Below are 23,801 nucleotides of genomic sequence, written 5' to 3'. Positions count from 1 at the left end.
AGAATTTCATGCTGTCCTTTTGAAGGAATGCAATGATGAGGGAAACAGACTCTCATTGCTCCTCCTCCTTAAAGAACTGCCTGTCATTTCGTATGTATGCAATACAGCTTGAGAGTGTGGAAAGCTTTGGGGGTGTTGTGTGTGTGCTGCCTGTATTCCTTCTCTTCTGATGTTTCAGTGCTTACTGTCCTGCGTGTGTCTGTGACAGTGCAATGGGATTAGGAGCTGCTTTTGGCAGCCCAAAATAGCATGGAGGACTAGTGTAAGTTGAGCAGTTATGGGTGTGCAGAGAGAGTATTGTGGCAAAAGATTATCCCTGTGGTTATCCCAACTGTGTACTCAGTTCTGAATCGCCGCACTATAGAATCTGTCAGTCACAGTATTACTGTCTTTGCTGAGCTACCATCACAAGGGGTTATTGACCAGTGAACTCTGTCAATAAATGGGTGTTTTTCTAGAGGCCGAGAAGAAAGCTGAACTTCAGAATTACTGCTACAGTTTCCAGGTTCTGGAAAAGTTTCTTCTGTCCAGCGCTGCAGCTGGAATGCTGTGAGCCTGGTGATGTGGGGCTTGTCCTGGGCGTCCTGTTGCCTGTGTTTTGGGAGATGGCACTTGCTTTGCAGGTGGGATGAATCATTCCAAGAGGCTCAAAATCTGACAGCTGCTGAGCTGTTTCCTTGCACAGATGGTTCCCTGAATCATAACTAGGCCGAACTTGGAGGGATTTTAAGATACTGTAGAGGGCTGACAGTAGAATCACCTCCTTAACTTTGTTTGTTCTCTAAGGTAAGGGAGGCTGTAGGGTTGTTTGATAAAGCTTTTACAGGGATCTTGTTATGAGCAAGTATCTTCCCAACCATGTCCTCAAAAAACCAGTTGCTTTGGTTTGAGATTAAAAAGGCAGTTGATCTAGGACAAAGATACAGTGAGGAAGGCTTGTGGACAACAGTAAAAGTATTGAAAATCTGAATCCCAAGTTCAGAACCTTGTTTTAGAGCTTGGCTGCAGGGAGTGTACAGGTGTTGCTTCTAGGGGAGATGTTGGTGTGTGGTACTGCCACTGTCAGTTACCTTCAAGTCTATTAGCTATTATTAGTGAAAGAGGAAAAGGCAGAGCTGTGCATCTGTGTGAGAGCTCAGTTCAGATGTTTGAGTGAGTGTATCCCCTATATCCCTCAATTGTTTTTCTTCCTTCCCAGAGTTCATTCCTTTGGAGGAAATCCTGGTCAGTTCTGTATTGGCTCATCCTACAATTAAAAGTTACTAATAGCTCTTCCTGCATGAAGTTTCTATTAGCCTGACAGTGCTAAATACACCCTTTTAAGAAAAAAGGCACAGTTATATTGGTTGCTAATAGTTTGGAACTGCAGTTAAGTTATTTGGAGAGAATGGGTAACTGAGAGTTTGTTTCGGGTTTTTTTTTCTGCCTTGGGTTGGTGAGTAAGTACACATGAGGTAATGTTCAATAGGAAAGAGCGCGGACAGCCAGGGGGGTTTTGCCAACTTTTAGCTGAGTGATGACCATTTTAAATTCTTTAAGTTTTTCCTACCTTAGTTTTGAATATAATCCCTGTGGGATTCTGAAGGAAAACTGGAAAGAGACCAGCTGAAAGTATGCTGAAGAAGCAATTGGAGAGCAAAGGGGAAAATGTGAACAGTTTGGAAGACATAAGCTGACAGGCTGGTGAGGAGTTGGACGTGGCTCACTGCAAACATCAGCCAGAGGAATAAGGGCAGAGAGCTGGATCTGAGGTTCGATGACAGCAGTTTCAAATGAGTGCAAATTAAGCTGCATTTATGCTATTGAAACAGAAAATAATACTTCTGGAGTTTGAGGGCTAGAAGTTAAGTGTGTGCAGAAGGGTTAAAGCTTGGGGCATAGCCACCAAAACAAGCAGAATGGTTGAGGAAGAGGAGTTGGCTGCTGCAGCTCGAAGTCTATAGAACAGAACATGTGTGGTGGGAAAGCTGCACTACAACTTGTATTTTTCAAGATGTGGTGCATAGCAATAGTCAGCATGTGTTTAAAAACAAACAACTCTAGGAAGGGCTTTACAGGGATTACCATGAGTCTGGTTTTCACTTTTTGTTGTATAAATATGAATGTTTCTGCTGGGGATGAAGGATGAACACACAAAGAGAGCACTCGCCTGACTCTGGTTATTGGTTTGGCAAATGAATGTGAAGTTTCTGTTCACATTTTTATTTTCTTGTCAGTTATTAATAATTCATTTTCCAGGTCTCGCATTTGGGTTTTCTTAGCTTGAGACATTAGATGAAGTTAGGATGCAGAATTGTGGTTCCTTTAGAATTATCAGGAACTGCCTTGCACCTGAGGAATGAAAATCTAGCATTGGTGGACTCTTTTGCCTGATCTGACAGTAATCATAACTCCACTCACATTTTGTCTATCCATTATGTAGGGCTGCTCAGAACTTGGCAGAAGCCATACGTCTCAAATAGCTCTGAACTGAAATAACATTTTGACCTTTGTTTTCCTTTCTACTAGTTTTAAGTCTTCAGTTTTAGGTGCTTCAGCTGCTTTAGCAGGAAGCCCTAAGTAAGGAAGACACCTTTATTTTTTTTCCCCCTAGGGAGGGGGATAGAGACCATTGTAACTTATAATGGGATGACACATCTTCCTGGACAGCCTACATGTTGAACTGTTAGCAGACTTATTCGTTTTTGAAGCATATATTTGGAAAAATCAGACATTTGCATCTGCTGTACTTGTATGAATAAAGGTCTGATAAGAAGCAGGCCAACGGGAGATGATGGAGGAAATGTTCACTTAAAAGGATCTTCAGGTGAAATATTAAAGTGAAATACAAGTAAGTCAATTTGTGAAAGAATTCATAAGCTCCTTGATCACTGCAAGCCTGAGGGACCATGGTATTAAAATGCTGTGTGCTCTGAAGTCTGTATTTTGTTGCTTTCTGACCTTCTTTGGCCAAAATGGGTTTGTTCTCTGCCTGAATGTCTGCTAGGAGGGAAATACTTCCTTGATGTCAGTGCAGAGTGGAACACACAAATGGTTGAGAACAGATTTCAAGGCTCTCATTCTTTTATGCTGCTTTGGTGAGACCTAGATCGAGGAGCTCATTAAATGCCTGTTTTGAACTCCAAAGACTTGATTTCTGTGTATTGTGAGCTTGTAGGAATGCTGAGTGTTAATGCTAGGCTGTAGGGTATCGCTGGCCATTTTCTGAATCTTAGTGGCTTGTGTTTTTGTAGTTGATATAAGCCTCTCAATGAGTGGGCAAACGGAAAAAGAAGTAGGAAACCAGACATGAGAGAAAATTATCATTTATTACTTGGAAGGGAGGTTCAATGACTTCCAATTCATGTGTGGTTCTCTGTTACTCAAAATTGGTTATGAGTGACCTTGAAAGTTGATGAGCACTGAAACGACAATCTTCAGATGACCATTTGCTTATTCAGATTAATAAGGATAAGTTGCAGAAAGGCAACTGAGACTGGGAAGCTAAATAGCCTCTGAAAATCTGTGCAAATGAATCTGAAATGATGCACAGCAGAGCAAACAAACCAAACTTACTGCTAGAAGCTCTGAGTTAACCATCACCCACCTGGAGCTGATATGAAAACATAAAGAGCTCCATGAAAATGTCAGCTCAGGGTTCTTCAGCAGTTGAAGTTAGACTGATGCTGATTATTACACCCACTGTAAAAATCCAGGTTGTGCCCAGATTTCTCATATAATACAATGCTTTGGTCTCTTCCTTTTTTGTGGCCTTCAGAAGGATGGAATAGAAATAGAACAAGATGGAGAAGTAACAACTTGGTGACAAGAGTAGGAGGTGGCTCCTGCAGAGAGAACAGCAGAGAATGCAAGTTAGGACAGTGTAGCCTAAAAAAGATAGAGGGATGAATATAAGGTCTGTACAACTGAGGGGCATGTAGGAGCGTAATTAAGGATGTACTGTAACTGGCACTAGGCAAGAACTAAGTGGATTCAGATGAGTTGGATGCTGAGTATGCTGTCTGCTCCAGGGAGTGCTTGCAGTGAAGAATCACAGAGTCACCAAGGTTGGAAAAGACTTCAAGATCATCCAGTCCAACCATCCCCCTGTCACCAATAGTACTCACTAAACCGTGTCCTTCAACACAAAACCCAAACGTTCCTTGAACACCTCCAGGGTCGGTGACTCCACCACCTCCCTGGGCAGCCCATTCCAGCGCCTGGCCACTCTTTCAGAAAAGTAGTATTTCCTAAGGTCCAGCCTAAATCTCCCCTGGCGCAGCTTGAAGCCATTCCCTCTAGTTCTGTCATTAGTTACACGAGAGAAAGAGGCTGACCCCCAGCTCACTACAACCTTCCTTCAGGTAATTACAGAGAGCAGGAAGGTCTCCCTTGAGCCTCCTCTTCTCCAGACTGAACAATCCCAGCTCCTTCAGCCACTCCTCATAAGGCCTGTGCTCCAGACCCCTCACCAGCTTTGTTTGAAAAACAGAAACAGAAAACAAATATGCACTTGTTAAATAAACTGTTGTTTGTGCACAGTGGTGTTAAGTATATTGAAATTGAATCTTCAAGTGAGTATATAATTAATATTGCAAATACAGATGTCATTAACTTGTGTGTACTGCGATAAGCTTACAGCTCGTGTAGAGTATGGCTTAAGGGCAACAGTTGGCTGTTTCACCTGCATGGTGTCCAGTGTGGTCTGTTGTAGTACCGTGTGTCAGTGTTTTAGTCCACAGAATGTTAAGTTTGTGTGGAATTTCCTGGTGTTTAGTTAAGGAAAACCACCTATAACCCCCAAATAGCCAAAATGCGTAGAGGGTGAAAACGGAAAGCCTAAGAACAGTGAGTTACTGTGATCTTAATTAAATGACTTTCTAATTAAAAAATAAAAAAAAGAAAAAGTGCACCAAAAATAGTTCAACACATTTTTGGAAGTAGTAAATGCCTGTGTTTTTTTTTGGCTCTCTCCCTCATACCATAACATTAAAGGTTTGCTACTAGGATTTTTAAATAAAACCTGAAGAACAACAATAAATAAAGGATTCTGGCGAGTTGTTTCATACCTGTCAGAAAGCCAAAAACATTGTACTGGTTCTTGTGCTCCTGCCTGTAACGTGCTCAGTGAAGCCTGGAAACAAAACTGGCTTTAAACTGTGCAGTCACTACTAAAATGGTGAATGTTAGCACTAGTTTTGTTTTGTGACGTTTCTCTGACAGCAGAGACCGGCCTCTTCTCAGGGAGAGTCTGCCCCTTCTGAGTGCCGACAACGTCAGTGCTTTGCAAATATCTACTCTGGAGAACTTCCCTAAACTAAATATGCCATTAATTTTCTTGCATTTTGGCTGTTAGATCACTTCAGAATAATTTCTACCTGCTTTCAATAGAAAAGGGCAAACAGCGAATCCTTTTTTGAGAGCTTTATGAAAGCACGCTTGTCCCAAAAGCTTACGTTACAGCCCAGGTTTCCATTGAGGGCCCAGAAAGAGAACTGTAAAGGTGAGCTGTCTGTTGCAGGAACCTGGCAATTGAAGTCTCAGAAATGGATGCTGACATCAGGCATACCACAGTTAAATTTTACCATAATCCATTGTAATATACGGCTTAATTTTGGGATGTTTAGGCAGTATACCAATCTAATTATGATTTGGTATGTCAGTGCAACATCCAGATTTACTGTTTATCGCTCTTTGGCTCTTTTGAAACTGTGCAGCTACTTGTGTCACTCAGCCTCACTGAATGTTTTCCTTCTCGTTACAAGTTGTGCTCACTTCTACTGGTCTCTGACTTGAATTTTCATTTTTTCTGTAATTTAGTTTTTGTCTTGTTTGATTTACAATCGCTCTTGGAAGTAATATGGAAGGGGATAAGACATGAAAAAACATAGTTAGCTGGAAGGAGGAAATCATAAATGTAAGTTTAAAAAAAAAAAAGTATTTTGCGATCTACTGTCTACAAGAACAAGGAAAACAGCAGAACTTTTCATTTGAAAAGTGTGTCTTCAGATTAAAATTACTTCATTGGCTATGTCAGGTGTGTTCACACAAGGAAATACCTTTGTGAGCTGATGCACAGCAATAGTCCAGATAAAAATATTTAATAGCTTGGATTTAGTATTGCTTGAATTTCTGACTTCACGGAATACAAGCATCCAGCATTCAGTCCTTGTGCTCTTAGTGCATTGAGATGCACAGACTGCCAGGCTGTGCTCAGAAGTGCTCACCGTCAGCATTCTGAATAGCCAGTGTAAATGGATGTTGGAATTTATTTATTTTTTAAGAGAAAGAATATTTTCTAGCCATTAAATTCTGAGGAAATTTTGTTACTTGGAGCAAGTTCAGGATAAACGGAGACTAATCCTGATATTAGGTTGTGTATGTATATATTGGTAGTAAATATATGGTGTCCTTCAGAGATGGAGAAGTAGTGTATGGGAAATAAGGTGCTTTTTGGAGCAAGTCATTCTGCAGTACACAATTGGCTACCTCAGCTGGCAGTGAGACTTAGAAGTACCAGAATTGAGAGTAGATGCCCTAGATTTCTGCTGTAAAACACTTGCACAAATAACCCCTTCCCATAAATAATGTAGTAGTCTTCATGTCCTGGTTGATGTGGATTGCTGCTATAGAATCAGCTCCAAACGTTGCCTATTTCAATGTACAAAGCCGTGTATCGGGAGGAAAAAAATCTTTACTCAGTGCACTTGATTGATGCATTAATGTTAATGCAGCTATGGGAGCTAATGTGAAGGACAGAGATACAAATTGCCCTTAAATCTGAGGTTGGTTTGCTGCTGTATATCTAGGTCACTTAATGTCTTCTGTAGCCCTTGCTTTCTTCCAATCAGCAGTGCAAAGAGCAAGTATAACTTTAAAAATTAATGTAAGCAGTTGGTAGGAATTTCTCTTGCTAAGAGAAAAGCTACAAATGGAATTTGAGGATTAGAGTTTTCTGAACATGAAAAGAGCAGGAGCGCAATGTCTGTAGGAAAAACCTGCGTGTGGAACACCAACAAAACAGTAAGAAGTCTCTCATTTATGTGGTGTTTTTCTTATAGTGCTGCTCCATCTGTAAAGGAATTTGGTTATTGTGCCTCTGTTGGTGTCTGTGGGGAGCTGCTGGAAAGCAACAAGATTCTGCAGATGAGAACCCTCCATACTTTTTGCTGGGTCCTATTTCCTGCTTGGACAAACCTTGTCAGAAGGGCTTGTCTTCTGTGAAGCTGTTGTAATGAAAAACATAAGTTGTAATCTCTGTGTAGTGGCTTTTCTGCTTCCAAGAAGAGAGTAAAAGCTTTGTAAGTTCTTTGTTCCCCTGTCCTTCCCTTAGCATAAACCGTTTAGATTTAAATTGAATTTTAAATTTAAATGTATTTGATGTGAATGATTACTGTTGTGGTAGCAAGTTTTGGATACTTAAATTTCCCTGGAAAGACGCTTGATCCTTCCTTTTTTTTTTGCTTTTCATTTTTAATTAGTGCTTCATGCAGTGGATAGGATGTCAGTAGAAAATAAAAACAAAGGCTAATGCTGCCAGATTCTTTTCCCCCTGAAGCTGAATCTTCATAAATAACTTATTTATTACAAAAATTTACTTACTAGTTCATAAACATGACTTAGAATTCATACTAATTCATACCATTCAATTTGCATCCTATTTCTGTTACTTGAGTCATCAGCTGTTAATTTATATATTTTTGTTCTGTATAACTCGGTCAATTTAATTTTTCCTAACTCCTTTTAACTTTCTTGGTGCTGATTTCATCGATATACTTGTGTTTCTGTGGTCGTTTAATTTAAGTACATACCACAGGAAGAGACCTTCTAATATTGCCCTTGAATAGGGGTTTCAGGTGACCAAAGGCTGCATTCCCTCAGGTTAGGCATAGCATCAGCTGAAGCATAGATACCCATCCTTACGGCTGTTCCACTGAAGTTATTCCATATGCTTCTGCTGTTTCTGCTGCAACCTGTGCTTCTGGTAGCACTGCTGCCAGTGACCAAAGCCTGAAGTGAGTGGGACATAGGCATTCTGAGATACAAGGCGCAGGGAACTGTGTGTCCTGGGGGAAGCTTCGAGTGATCTTAACGATAGGGCTTCATCCTTGATATGTATATCCAGTAGCAGCTATCTAATTTGTTTTGCACGATGAGAATGCTGTTAAACTCAGAATATCATCATAACTATGGAATCTAACTTCACAATTTTTTGTGTCTCTAGATATTCAAGAATTTTATGAAGTGACCTTACTCGACAATCCAAAATGCGTTGATCACTCTCAGCCATCTGAACCAATACAGCCTGTGAATACGTGGGACTTCTCCAGCCTTCCGAGCACAACAGTGACATCAGAAACACTGCCAAGCAGCCTTAGCCCAAGTGTAGAGGTATGTTGTCTCTGCTGGTTTTTTTTTTAACCATTGAAATGTTAGGTAACAGATGTGTTCATTTTACTTAATGTGTTTATAATTTTTTTATTAAATGTGCCATGAAGCAACTGTTAAGTGATGAGAAAATGAAGCAGGGAAGTAAATGCATGATAGGGTGTATTTTCAATAAGCCAGGATCTCCATCCCTCAGTTTAAGTAGTGATGTTACTTGCATTTCTTGTGTAAGTCTTGTTTGTATGTCCTTAAGGAGGTGAACTCAGTTTCAGGTGTGCCTTAAGTACAGGCAGTATTGCAAAAAGTGTGTGAGCTTCTCAGTGGTTAAAAATAGCAAGCTAAAATGACTTGTTTTTATTAAATAGTAATAGAGCTCAGGAAGAGCAGTGAGCAGACCTGCTGAAGGAGTAGTGCTGTGTCTTGTAGGGCAGCCCAGGGCTGTGTGCCACCCAGAAAGATGAAGTCCTCAGGATGCCTTACTGAGTGAACCTGAGCTATTGAAGCTGTTATGGAATCTGTCAAATTCTGTAGAGGAGATCTGGATTGTTGCATCTTGTCAGAGTTTGGAAGATGTCTAGTTGGGAAAAGACCAACTTTTTAGCATAGCCAGGAATAAATGTTACGTACTGCTAAGAATCGTTATTACAGTCTCTTTGCATCAAGAAACTGCACAACATTGGTGTACTGTATTTTTGTCGGGATTGCAGGTAATCAAACATCTCAAAGATTAGAAGTTGAACTTTCAACGCAGCAATGAATTATTTTCCTTTGATTTTTGTGAATGTTGACTTTTAGGCTGGGAAACATGAAATCACTTGTCTCTGAGGTATTAGCTGCATGAGGTTGTATAGAGTGAGCCACTGCTGTAGTTGCCTTAATGAAAATCATTTTTAAGGGCTGTCACTTATGGAGAAAATCCAGTGATGTTGGATGTATGAGAAATAGTATGGAAAAAACTGCGTTACGTGTAGGCCTAACTCAAGAAGTCCTAAACACAGTTATTAGTGAAGTATCTCAGCTGAGCTGTTTTCTAGGTGAAGCAACTGTTTCTCCTGTGCAGTACAGAGGCAGTGGTGTATAATTACAAGAACTAACCTGATATAATGTGGATTACTTTGTTATTCTTTTAAGTGTCCCAGATTTGGACTCTTGTGACAAAGCCACCTGTCCTCCAGACTACTTGTCTCAAGTATCCTATGGAAGGCAAACAAACCTTTGACCTTCAGTATATGAACTGGATCTTGCATTTACTTCCACTATTTGAAAGCATGGTTGTACATATTGGTGTGGATGTTAATTTATGCAAAACCAAACTAAGCTTCTCTCAGTCTTTGTCACACACAGCGAAGCTGACCTGACTTTATTAGAATACTGCTAATTAGGAGTGCTATTTTCCCACATTGTGGTTGGATAGATGGAGAGTTTTGAAGTGTGGAATTTCAGTATTAATTTCATTTGCATTTTTCAGCATATCTGTATATCTTATATTTTTTTGGAAAGATAAGCTATATATAGCAGTTGTTATAGTAAACATATGGTCGTACTTATTTTCAGTCTTAATTTTCTTCTTTGCTGACTGTTTTTTCTTAATACCTTTCCCTCCATATTTTGAAATTAAAAACAAACAAAAATCCCAGCCCTACCCCCAACCAGGCAAACAAAGAGAAACAGAGGAAATTCTTACATATTGACACCTGCTATGCGTGGTAATAAAAGTTAACATTTTTAATCTGTAAAATTTGATGCATTTTGCTTTCAATAATATGCTTTTTTCCTTGGAACTTTTTTCATTATAAATGTGGTTTTAATCAGTGTAAGGGTGTAGTCAGCCTCTAATACTGCGACAGCGTGTGACACCTAATGATTTGTTTTGTTCACTGAAACTTATTAGAGATCAGAGGGAACCTGAGTTTAGCATCCCCATTTGGTTCGTGTTTCTATACGGAAACAGTCACTTTTTAGACTTGCAAGGCTGCTGCCCAAATGAATGGTAGCTCATTAACCAGGCATAACCAGACCAATGTACAAGATGCACTTGGACGTTATTTTAGGTGGTACGACAAGAGTGGATGAGAGTGGGGCAGTTTTTATTGCTTGCAGGTGGTTGTCCTTGAGTGTCATGCCTTAAACCACACTTCTTTTGCCTTACTGATATGTCTCTGCTGTAGTTACTCTAGAACAACTGGGTTTTCTTCCAGCTGACACTTGCTCTACGTGAAAGTTGCTTGGGAGTGGGGATAGAATGCTTCCCTGTAGTGAATGAGGATTGTATTACAAGAACTTTCTATGCAGCTGACTTTGGAAGTGACTTTTTAGCAATGTGTGCTTGTATATACATGGAGTAGTGGTATGCAAGTTTAGGAACGTAACAGAGTTCTTTGGCTTTGCTACTTCTGGATCAAAGCAGTAGATTTTGTAATTCCCATAGATACCCTATTAGAGGAAGTTAGAGCTACAGACTGCAGTTTCCCTGCTCGCAGCAATCTGCTTTCCTTTCTGTGCTTTCTGACAGCTTTATTTGTTTTAGCTTTCAGTACAAAAAAAAAAAAAAAAAAAAAAAAAAAAAAAAAAAAAGATTCAAGGCAGTGATAAGCGGGACAGGAATGTTAATCCCTGCGGTGCTGAGGAGCAGTAGAAGGTCTATCTCGTTTCAATTGGAAAAGGTTAACGGGTGCGTAGCTCTATGTTGTGCGTTAAATACTGAGCTTGGGGTGCGTTGGTAATGTAGGTTAAGGAGTGTAAAGCTGGCTTTCCGTGCTGGTCCGTGGGAGAAGGGTCTGTGCTACAGGGCGCTCGTAGGGCCCGAGCCGTGATCTGTAGCGCCACCTGGAGGCGGGACGCTGCGCGCCTGGGAAGGACGTGGTGAAACTTGAATCTCCGGTGAAGTCTGCCTTGACCTAATTGAGGAGTTCATTGCTAAGGAAACAATTTTTTTTTTTCCTTCTTTTTGCTTTAACTCGGTGAGGTACTGGTTGGTTTAATTCAAGCTGAATAGCAAATGCTTGTTAATTTCTCTGATGTAAAAGTAGCCCCAACTTCATCTTAGAAACTGGGGGTGGTGGGAAAAGAAAAGAAAAGAAAAAAATGACCCCATCTGAAAATAAACATTTTGGCTTAGATGGTGGAACTTGATCCAGAACATTTACTGTTACAGCTAGGCTAACAGATCTCAGTGTTTAGCGAATAATGGTGGCTGATCTGTGGTTTTCCCTGTTCAAACATATGGGCATGTGCAGATTGAATCAGGCATGTAGGGAGTATCTGGCTTACTGTCTTCTAAGTCCTTCTTGCCAAGTTCTTTTCTCTTGTAATAGAAAGAAAATAGAAGAGGAAATAATGAAGAAAAGAGCTGAAATTACAGACCAGTCAGCTAAGTGTCCAACCAAGGCAAGGTAGAAATGAAACTTTAATCATCTTGCAATCGTGGAATCATCCAGGCTCACTAATGGAAAATGTCAGATTGCTAAGGGTTAATGAAAACACGGAGACTATAAAAGCTCTCTGGGCAATCTGTTCCAATGCTAGACTATCCTGACAGGGAAAATCTTTTACTTCTTGAAATCTGTTTCAGTTGATTTCTGTTTCCCAATTTTCTGATGCAGATGCACTTGCCCCTGTTGTTTTGTAGGTACTAGGGGACTTCTTTTAGGTCATACTGAAACTTTTTCTTAAAGCTAAATCAGGAGCAGTGCCCTCATCCTCTCTCTACGGAATAATCCTTCCAGCCCCTCACTGTATCGATGGCCCACTGCACAACTTGCTTCAGGTTATCTTCATCTTTCCCATGCTGGGGGGCCACGCAGTGGTGCAGCTGGGTGCAGTATTCCAGATGTATTAATAGAAGTGCCAAGCAAAGTGGAATAGTTTCCCTTGGTATTACTGTGCTTCTGGTAACACATTTAGATGCTGTTAGCTGACTTTGCTATTGAAGCATACTGCAGGCTCAGGCAGAGCGTGCTCCAAATCCATACAGAGAAAGATAATGTGAATCTTTTGATAAGAGATGGAATTAAACTAACTTAATTTTCTTGTACAGCATGAGAATTAGTTGTGCCCACAAAGCAAGCAGTGATGTCTTAACTTTTCAAAGATTTTTTTTTTTTCTGATAGATCTATGTAACATCTTAAGATGAGATAACATTGTATGGAGAAGGAAATTGAGGTATATTTTCCAGGGCAACGAAGAAAACTGCTCATTTAATGGATAGTCTGTGGCAGTTAGTATTCATACTGGAAATGTGTGTCAGATGGTTAATCAGAGTCTTAGAGGAAATCCCCGGAAGCATTACCTGCCTACCTAGAGTATGGTGTTAAAGATGCTGTGCTTCTGTTTCTCTGCTGCAGTCGGCTTTGTTGACTGCACTATCCTCATCGGGCCTTTACAAACGCTGTCAGTTGTACCTGTCCCAAAAACAGGTGCTTCCTGGGGAAATCTAGGCCTGTCATGGTGATCATCTTCAAATATGTCCTCAATATTTGTACAGCCTCATTGCTGGCTACCTTGATGGCGTGCTGTGTCTGATTGTTCTGCAACCTGTTGTTGTACTGTTGCTTTATGCTTGTGTTGCATGTGCTTGTGTATTGCCCAGTATGTTTTTCAGCTACTTTTACTGCAGAAATAGCATGCTTGTTTTATTTGGGCATCTGATAGTGTAGAGTCTGAGGCCTTGTAGTGAGTGTATAGTGTGTAGTCTGAGGAACCTCATTGCTTCCTCTATGCCAACTTGGTGGGAGGGAAACGACATTTGGCTTGCTATTATTTTCCTTCAATTCTTAAAATCTAGACAGTTTGTACAAATAAAGGGGTGGAATTCAGTTCAGGACGCATACACAAGCAGTAAATTTCTACTATTTCTAAAAATTTACCTTTAATTGTGGGTTGTTTTTTTTTTTTTTTTTTTAATCTTGTAACAATAGCATTGTGCATCCAGGTTCTAAGGTTAGCTGGGTTAGGTTACAGCATCTTAAAATGTTAATGCTTTCTTTGCTAAAGGAGCTGAGATAATGCTTGCAGTGATGCTACTGCTTGATCTTTACCAGGTCTTTGAAATCTCTTCAGATCTGCTGAAGTTGAGGAACTGATGTACTATCAAAAAGCTCAGCTGAGCCTGCTTCTCTGGTTATACCTGTGACAGCTGTATGTTACACAGGTTTTCTCAAAGAATTGGAAAGCAAATTAGCATTTAAATAACCATCAGTGCTTTTATAACTTGTTGGTGGATGAAAATATTTGCAAAATTGGTCTTTTTCCAAAGCATTATTTTAATTTTTGTGATTTATTCATTGTATGGTTTATATATGCATGGATTTTCCTTTAATTATCTGGTGACGCGTTTGGTAGGTAGAGAATTTCATGCTGGAAGAAGAATAGATCTGTGAAGGAAAAAAAAAAAAAAGGGCCTGCCAAGTACAACCTGAAAGAATTGGTAGGTAATTCAACATGAGAAAATCCCATCTGTTCCCTTGTGTTACTCAGCTGAGTAATGCTTTGTTTTTTTCAGTGTTAGTGGCCCAGGTAGCAGCGAATGGAACTGGGTAGAACAGATGTTGGTGATTGCTACTGATGTGACATAGAGCTGACAGAACAAATGTTTATTTTTCGATAGATATGAATATGAACAGATTGTGATGCTGCTTACAATTTCAGTGCAATAATAGTGATTTCAGTGTCTAAGAAATGCTTACTGGCTGCATACAAGTGTCTTATTCTTTGCATTAAAAATAGAGCTTTTCATGCTCTTCATGATGTTGATTCAGGTTTTTGGTGTACTTCAGGGTCTTTCTGTTGCTCCTCACATCACAATTTAAAGAAGTTTCCAAGTTAATGTATTATGTTGATTAACTTTCAGTTCTGTTTTTCTTGTTTTTTTTTTTTTTTTTTTACATAGTCATTTTTCTTAAACAACTCTGTCTGTCTGAGCTCCAGGGCGTAACACGTGCTTGGTCATTCAGGGAGTTCTGAGATTTGTCACCAAGAAGCTGTGTTCTTGTTCCTTCTGGAGATGCTAAGCCTCAGGAATGCTTGACTCATGTTTTCAAATTTGTTTGTTTTATGAGCAGGATTTCCAATGAAAAGCATGCAGATACTATGTTTATGGGCTGGAAACTGCTAGCTTATGTACTCTGAGAGCTTATCCATCTGTGTATTGGATTGGTGAAAATGTGCACTAGCATTTGCTACAAAGTGTCTTGCTTTGCCACTACAGTACGTGTGATTGGTCTCTTTCCATTCTGTGTGGACGTGCCCCATGATGACATTCATTTACTGAGAAATAGTTTTTTCATCCATTTGAAACCTCAACCACGCAATGCCTCTTCATGCTTTCTGAATTGCTGTCTTTGGCGCAGCTCATATGAATAGCGGATCTGAACAGTTAGGTGCCTTTTGTGACAAGGTTTATTGGCTGCTGGTCTTGGTAAAAAGATGACAGTGAGTGGGAAGATGATGATCCTTGGTTCTAAAGGATTCCCAGAGAAGACAAGAATTTAAAGAAAAGAAAGAGGAAGGCACCTTTGAATAAATCAGTTGTAGCCAGGATTAGGTTGTATAAGCTTAATCTTAGAGCAGGGTGGCTGAGAGAAATTTGAGTGATGAGAAAGGTCATTGATTTGTGCACTTGATACATAGAGCACGACTGATGGACAGACAGAGCTTGTGCACCATTGGGAGCTCCTGAATTGCAGTTTGTGCAGGCAGCACACGTGTGGGCTGCGTGCCTTAGGCCAGGCATTAAGAGACATTGCTAGATGTGTGCCAAGCCACCTAAAAGGGCATTTGCTCAGTTTCTCTTGGTTTTGTATCCTTGTGCTTTATGAAGTTCTCTGCTCAAAGCACCTGAGCAATCAGTCTTCTCTGAAGACTTGGGGAATCCGAGGATATTTTGTACAAGGAGTATCCTGAATGCATTGAGCTACATGCCTGTTTTTCTTCTGACAAAGGAGGGTTCCAGCTGCTTGGTTGCTGCTTTGCTTCTCTGTTTTCTGAACTCAGAATTTTTATACTTCTTCTGTCTGAGTTGAGTCTTACATCAATCTGAATGTGTGTTTATCCCTGCAGTGGTAAACCTTCACCTGGTGTTCATACTAGAACTGCTTCCAAGGCAGCAGAGACGGTGTGAATCTCTGCCTTGATTTCAACATGCAAGGTAGAAATCCTGGTTGATGGCTGAATGATGTAAGATAAAACTTGACACCATTTAAGCTGAGTTTTTTTTTTTTTTTTTTTTTTTTTTTTTTTGTTGCTTGCACGTTAGCAAGCTTTTCTTGCTTAATGATTTTATGTTAGTAATTTAGAAATGGGGAAATTATTTTCTATTGTCCTTCTTTTCTCCCATGTCCTATAAAAGCACCATTTGTCTGCAAAATTAAATGTTCAATCTTAGGAAAAATAGTTTCCTTATTTCTTAACTTCTTTCTCTTTTGTCTTTTTTTCTTTCCCCCCCCCCCCAGTGTATAATAGAGCAGAGCCGGGGAGTCCAGTGGAGTAAAACTGCAGAATTTTTCTACTTTTATATCTGCTGAGGGGAAAACAGCATTGCTGTTGTTTAGCTTCATAGCTCTCGTGAGCTGAGGCCTGCCAGCCTCTATTCGATACTATTCAACATGTGGTGCTTCTGTTGTATTGCCTGTGCTCCCTCAGCCCTGCCAATTCCACGAGAGCCAGGCTCTGGTTGAGACACTCAATTAAAACAAAACTAATTCTGTTTCTGGCTACATGACACGGGTGTGCATGCCTCCCTCAAAGTCAGGGTCTCATCATGACACACACCCGTGGCCACGATGTCACTGTGTGAGCAGTGACTGCATTAAGCTGAGGCTTGTGTGAGCTGGGGGTGACTGCAGCAGCAGGTGGGCTGCTGCCTGGTGCTGTGCTCTGGCTAGCAAGTGTGGGGACAAGCACAGCACTGAGCCTGGTAGGTGCTGGCACAGCCTCTTGCGGGCATCCAGAGGGTTCAGACTGAATTAAGCTTTATTGTTCCAGATGATGTGATGTGAAGAATGGCTCTTTGAAGGACGAAAAAGGAGAGAGAACAGTCTTGTATGCAATGCATACCAGGGGACTTGGTGGGACTTGATTCTGGAACCTGTTTTTAAAGTGAAACGGTATTGTGAGAATGCTCTGGGTAGATACCTGGAATGTTTTAGACTTATTTGGTGACACATATACCATTGATTTGTCTGGTGGTATATCATAGTCTAAGCACAAAATAATAACTTGAGAATTTAAGTTTAAAATGGTCTGTTGATATGTTTTTTCAAAATGCTTCCCTGTTTATGCAGCAAAGGTGGGGAGAGACCTAATGGGAGAGGATAACTCACCTGAAGGCTAACTGGTTGCTTCCAATGCTTTGTGTGCTGGATTAATATAGCAAGGTTCTAATTTGTGCATGCAACTGCACAAATTAGTTGGTGTTAGTGTTTCACAGTACAAACTGGTTTTTTTGTGTGTCCAAATGTTTGACTTCTCCCAGCTGTGTTAATCAGGCTGACAAGGCTATGCTTGTGCATACAAACTTTGCCTTGTCATTGCATTACAGCATTACAAAAGGAAATGAAATTCTAGGTTAATTCAAGGCTCAAAATAGCATTTCTCTTGCAATATGCATTACTCTTTCCTTGCCACTTTCTTCTCTCCCTGTTCTACGTGGAATATTCCATTCATTACTGCTTAGGAAATCAGTTGTTTTGCAGCTAACAAATGCTGAAATAATGTTACAGGAGAAATGCTTGCTTGCAACCTTAACTATTTTTGAACAAAAGCTTAATTTTAGAAATTGTAACAAGCTAAGAGAAGCTGAACTGAGATTTTTTGCTGTAAAATAATTTCGTAGTGCATTTCATCAAATGAATCCCTATGACTCTTATCTGTTAGGTAATCCTGAAAGAGGAGTAAGTGAAACAGACTATGAGGAGGCACTTAACTGGTATGGAATGAGATTTGACATCTTTTGTAAGATATTTTCAAGGATAAATTCAAGTTTTTCAGATGTAGGTAGTCAAAATAGGTTAAAAATCTTTTATGAAACTTCCAGCATTTGTATTTTAGTTTGCTCTCTCTTTTTCTTCACGTTATTTCTACCTCTGAATGAATCCAAAGGGGAACCTGGCTCACATTCTACTGTTTTGACTATTCAGTAAGAGTGCTTCTCATTTGAGATGATCTTTTGCTGGGACTGAAAATAAGCCTCTTAAATGCTTGGAAAAATACCTGCTATGCTGAAACAATGGATTGTTTATGCATTGTGACGACCAAGGTAAGATCATAAAGCTTTTGATTAATACCTGTGATCTTGAGTTCTTGAACCTCTCTTTCAATTTTGTCTCCCTGTAATGCGAACATCTTGATGGTATTCTAGTGCTGGTTTTTTGTTTTAACTTTAAATGCACCAATAGTGAATGTGCATTCTGTAGTTGTTGCTAAGAACAGTCACAGAACATAATTCTTGTCAGAGCTGATTATGCACGTTGAAAAACTCATATATGAAGTAGAATGGTGAATTTGTTTTTGTCATTCTGCAGTAAGATTCTTTCTTATAGAACTCACTCTTTAAGTGTGCTAATGTAATAGTGTGCTTTTTGTTCTGTAGAGTGGAATTCTAAGTGATGTTTTACATAACCCTTATCAGGACGTGTTTAAAAGGAAAGATGCTGAATTTAGGAAGTCCTGCTAGGGATGGATATACTCCTGTATGTTCTCTAATTTGGACATCTTGTGCTTTGAGATGGAGGCACCCAAATAGCTTAGTGCCTTTACTTCTGTGCTAGACAGAAGTTTTGTTTGTGATTTTTTTAATGCGATCCATGTAACTGGTAAAGGTAAAATCTGATGCATAAATGGATAGTATTCTAATTGTGAAATGTGGATAGAGTGAGAATTCTTATTTTGTTGGCATCTTGAAGGTTTTTGTTTTTCTTGCTGTTGGTAAACTGTTGTCCTGTGTTGCTCCCTTTTCCCTGGATATCTGAGTAATTGCAGGTTTAAACTTTTAACAATCTAGTTTGGCTTCTGGTGTTATTTTTAGGAAATTTGAGACAATGCAGCTTGTTCAGAAGCACATTCATTCTGTTCTCTGGAACAGAATGAAACTAAACATCTTAAAGAATAATGCATGGATTTGAGGATAGCTCTTATAAGATCCAAGGTAAAAGTGCTTATGAGTCTGTTTGATGGAGAGAAGCACAGGCTGATTGGAGTGGGTGAGGTTACCTCATCTGTCACCAGCAAAGAAATCTTTCTGGTGTCCAAGCTGTTGGTTTTTTGGAAGTGAAAACTACCCTTTAAAATGACAAGTGTGGTTGATTACAGTAGTTCTTAGTGTTGCTGCTTTACTCCTTTACGTACAGTGAGATTAGGATCAGATAATGATCCCAGTGAGCAGAAAAATGGTTCATACAAGAAGACAATTGAAAATTGATTCTGGCAAGGCAGAATTGTGTTTCAGCCGGCATTGCCCTATGAGAGCTAACACACAAGTCCGGCTGTTCGCAGCAGTGCTGCACGGAAGAGGAAGAGATCATCCTCTCTCCAACAGAAGTCTTTAGATTGGCTTAGGCTGATCTGCATCTCCACCTGGAGTTACCTACCACCTCTTAATCCTTCCTGCCTGTTTAACAAGAGCTTCTGGCCTCAGTTAGCTAAATGTTGCTGCACTGCCTGGCGTGAAGCTGCTTATTTAAAATGAAGCTTTATGAAAGTACTGTGTACTTCTCTGTGAACATCAGTGCATCTGATGACTCGAAAGCTGTAATCTAATAGAAAATACATTCCTTAATGTTGTGTGCAAAACTATTTCTCTGATGTAAATTAATGCATGTGACATTTGAAGTCAGCATTAAAGAAAAGCATGATACGATTAGAAGCACTGTTAAATGCTTCCCTTTCCTACTGAGTGAAAAGATATTTGAAACTATTCATTGCTACTTTTTATTTCAGTATAGCAAAGTAGAGAATTTGATCAGGGAGATAATTTTTTTTAAATGAATTTGAGAGATCTTTCCTAATTTGATCTTTGATCACTGTACTGCATTTAATTAAGAATGAAGGTCTGTTTGTGATGGGAAAATAAGTCCTTAAACTACTGCTTTTCTTCACACTCAACCAGTGCAAAGAACACTGATTAATGCAGGGCTTTTTTTTGTCTCCTTATGTGGGCACATTTGGTTTGATGTAGGTAGGCAAATTTGCATCACTGCAACCATGGATACTATTAAGAGCAGGCACGTGGGCTGCGCTTACAGTAATGACTTTATTTAAGTAACAGTTTTAAATGAATACTTGACACTTGATGATTTTTCATATCTGTGTATTTTGTTTTTTCCAGAAGAGCAGCTTTGGAGCAGTCTTTGTTAACTTGTTCACTCAGTTGTATATATTCAGTAAAATCATTAAATATGAACATCTGATTTTAAATTTCTTCAAATGATATTCCTCATAAGCCAGTAGTGCAAAAGAATGATTGTTGCATACAGTTTTTGTTTCAAAGCCCCAAGAAGTGTGCTGCTTGGACAGCCTCACAGTCCTGTCGATACAGGCCAGCACCTTGTCTCTCACAGTAGCCAAAATGTGGTATCTTCAGAAGGCAGTGAGCATGTATGATCTGTTTGCTTAGTACCAAAAAGAAAGACGAAGGTTTCTATTTTTTGCTTTTTATTTTGTTTCCCTCCCCAAGATGTTAAATCAGGAGTCACTGAAAATGCTGGTCACCTGGGCCAGCAGCGATGTGGCTGTGCAGGGCAGGAGGCTCCGTGAGCCCAAGCATGGAGCACACCTCCTGCTCCTCCTCACCTGCTGCCTACAGGTACAGGATCTCTCCTGTGGAAGTGACCTCACCCAACCATCAAACTCAAAATGGGTCACTGAGGGCTTTGACTGGTTAGGGCTTGTCAATGTCTAGCAACTGAGATATGACAACTTTTCTGGCAGTGTGGTCTGAGGATTAATTCTTTTTCATAAATACAGCCTTTTTTTTTTTTTTTTTTTTTTTTTTTTTTCTCCTTTTAATGCCTTTTGTAGCTTCCTCATTTACCCTCACCCTGTCTGTTTGAACATCATCTGTCTTCCTGCAGTGCACTGCAAAAAGCCAATTTTGGTTTTCTTCCTAAACTTCTCTTAGGTGTAGGAAGGCTGCTGCTAGCTCTGCTTGAAACTTTTGTTTTTCCAGGTTCCCTGAACCTTTCCTCATTGTGCTCCAGCTTTTTCACTTTCTTGGTGGCTTTCCATCGGACTTGTCACAGTATGTTACAACTATGCCATAACAAAGACTATGAGAAGAGATAAGGAGAAGTTGCACTGTGAGCTTTAAATTTTTGGAGATATTGTGAGTAGACTGTGATGATGGAAGGAAATGTGAAGCAATGGAGGCAAGACTGTAAAAATGGAAAGCTTTCATGTATTTGTGATGCAGAAATCACTGTCTGGGCCCAAAGGAGAATGCATTCTTAAAATGGAGGAACAAATTCTAGAACTTCTTGAATTTAAAACTGTAGAGATAGAAATTCAGTTACATGAGAAATAAATACACCAAAAGCTTAAATACTGTGTTAAATAGTCCACAAACAGCCCTTCAAAGTTGGCATCTGTAATTTTGCAACCATTTCTTTTCTTCACTAAAGAACAAATAGATTTCCAAATGTGTTGGGTTGCCTATAGAACATGGTTGTCTGCTGAGCCAATTGAGTAGTGCAAATAAGATACCACTTGGCTTTGATATGCCATCTGGTCGTAATGTTGAAGAAATGGGTGCAGAATCAGTCATCATAAAAACTTTGGAAGTGAAAGAAAAAAAACCTGTGCATCACAGTAATGTTGGCAGTGTTGGCAGATGGTATGAAACTGCTACTGTATGTAATCTTGCAGTATAAAGCAATGCCAAAGAAACAGCTGCCTGCTAGGATGGCTGGTAGGTGTCAGAACGAAGGATGGCTGCCTGCAGACTGAGGGATTGGCTCATTGGCATTCGGAATAAGAGATGAGGTGTGCTGTTAAGAGTGAGGAATGTGTACTGTAGGTGGACTTAAAGGGTATCTGACAAAAAACGATGAGGAATACAAGGAGAGAATATTGAACTTGCAGTCATGCTGGGAAAAGTTATATCCCCACTGCAGGTATTTGTTGTGTTTGTAAAGACTACTTGAACTTTTATTGCTCAGGTTGGACTTTGGCGAGGGTTCGTATTTCTGACTCTTAATAGCAAATGAAGAAGCCCAGGATAACATGAACCAGTGAGAGATTGGTTACATCCAAAAGTCGGAGCTAAAGATCTTAAAAATAAATAAATAAAAGACTGTATTTCAGATTCCATGGACAGAACCGAAAGGTGACTTGTGTGAGTTCTGTGGATGAATAGGTTTGAAGATGATGAGATGACTGAAGACACCAGGAGTGAGGAAGAAGTTGAAGATGACACAGAGTGACAGCGATGGAAATTGATAGAGCAATCTGAAGCATAAAATCTGAAAAGCACTATGAGGCAAGCATAAGAGAATAAGCTAAAGCAAATATTAGGAAAATGTCTTACTGTGTATCAGTTACAAAGATACAGTAAGCCTTGTCCACTTCTCTTTAAATGTTTTTTCTTAAATCATCATCTTTCTGTTGACGTGATGTTCTACCAGCCACCGGTGCCCTGGCCCAGAAAACCTGTGTGAGAGCCAATTGCTCTGTATTTAGTAAACTTGGGTGGCTCTCTTTTATATGGACTTGTCCATCTCCCTGCAGGGCACATAAAATACAGGACGAAGGTATCAGTCTTGTGCTTCATATGCACATATCCTAGTGCATGTGTTTCCTTATTCTTCGTAAATGACTGAAGTATGTAGAAGCTTAGACTTGATTATTTCATTGATAAAGGTAATAGAGTTGCATAGTTCTTCAGACAGGCATGCATCAGCAAGGTTTGTACTTGCTCTAGTTTGAAGACATAGGATAGTTGAGCCAACTCTTGGTGTGTCTGTATGAAGCTGGTGAATGTTGCCAGAAGATTTTGCATCTTTGTCCTCAAGTTGGTACTTACTTATGTGTAGTGGAAATTAGTTACATCTGGTTAGTGCGTGAGTTCTAGATGTGTTTGATTTAGCAACAAATGGCTATAAAATATCAGTGTGCACTGTCTGAGATCGTGGTGTGGAATATATTTGGAGAAGATGCTGAGTGCAGCAACAAAAAGGGGAAAAATCTGTCCTGTATAAAAGATTCCTTCAAAGCATTTTCTGAATTTTTTCTTTTTTCAGGTAGGATTAGTGGGAGTAACGAAATGTTTATCCTAATCAGTTTTGCTTTGCTGTCTGTCGTTATTGTGGGAGAAGAGTTCAGTCTGTAGCTTTGGGTGTGACAGTGGCCTGATGTATTGGATTGCTGCAAATGAGAATGCTTCCAGCTTCTCGCTCATGTGCTGGAAGCCCAGTAGAGTATAACATGCTTTTCTGGTGGTTAGTGAGTTAAAGCAGCTCATGGAGAAGTCTGCTGAGCACTTGGATCTGTGAAAAGGTATCTGCTGGAATAGAGAATTGTAGTGTGCGGAGCAGTTGAATTGGCTCAGCTGCAGCTGAAAAGACAGGTGAAATGATAGGGTTTAACAGATCAACGTTTCTGGAAGGAGAAGGGAGGAGAACAGCTATTCTCTCTACAGGAGAACTGAAATGTTTGGTCTTTTTGGCTGCTGCTCGTGAATCCGGACCCTCAGAGTGAGCAGCTCTGGCACTGTTTCCTGTTGTAATGAAAACTGGGAGAAAAGAGTGGGTGAATAAATGTAGGGTTGCTCATAGTTGGGCATATGGTCTCCAGCACGATTCCTTCAGCAGGCAGGGTATTTAAGTTTCTTCAAAAAATAAATCCACAGAAAAAAAAGAAAAAGAACAGCCCAACCCCTTGCTCAAAAAAACCTCTGAAAAACAATATCCAAGTAGGGTTTGCTCTGCATTCAAATGCCATTTCAGGAGGCCGAACTCCCTGGCTGATTTTTCTCATGTGCCACTGTTGGTTCTGTTTCACAGGTGGGCACAGCACTTGATTTGCAAATACAGTTTCACCAGGACTTTTTCATGTGAGGTTTGCTTTTCTTTTCACTCTTTTATTTATTTGATTCTTAATCATAGCTTGATACACTGTCAGTGAATATTACTCAATATTAACATAGTGGTAATTTTGTTGACCAGCCACTGCTGCATCCTGGGCTTGGAGGAGGGGAGGATATGCTTTAATGAAACTCTAATACTTAGTGAAAGTGTAACTGAGGGCCACTGTCTTAAAGGTCAATGTGGGTAGAAGTCATCAGCATTCTCTGAACCCATCTGCATGCCCAATGGAGAATGAACAGTCCATAGGACATTTTAGTGACAAACCCATACTGCCTGGAAGAGAGACTGCCTTACATCCTTTGTATGTTCTCTAACAGTGGGTTTGTTTGTGCCTACATACCTTGTAATGAATGCTGAGG

At 39.9% G+C, this 23,801-nt stretch overlaps 1 protein-coding gene across 13 annotated transcripts in view; it reads left to right on the top strand.

The window, feature by feature from the left end:
- The window catches only part of DLG1 (discs large MAGUK scaffold protein 1), a gene marked incomplete at both ends in the record, with an annotated part of 129,503 nt that overhangs the window by 5,100 nt on the left and 100,602 nt on the right, over positions 1 to 23,801 (top strand). For all 13 annotated transcript variants that reach the window (XM_079539470.1, XM_079539469.1, XM_079539467.1 and 10 more), the window contains one exon: positions 8,204 to 8,370. In XM_079539470.1, the coding sequence (XP_079395596.1) occupies positions 8,204 to 8,370 (167 nt within the window). The remainder of the gene's footprint in view (positions 1 to 8,203; positions 8,371 to 23,801) is intronic.

This window comes from Tetrao urogallus (genome assembly GCF_951394365.1).
Source record: "Tetrao urogallus genome assembly, chromosome: 9".
Classification (NCBI taxonomy): domain Eukaryota; kingdom Metazoa; phylum Chordata; class Aves; order Galliformes; family Phasianidae; genus Tetrao; species Tetrao urogallus.
This window is presented reverse-complemented; position numbering and strand designations above follow the sequence as displayed.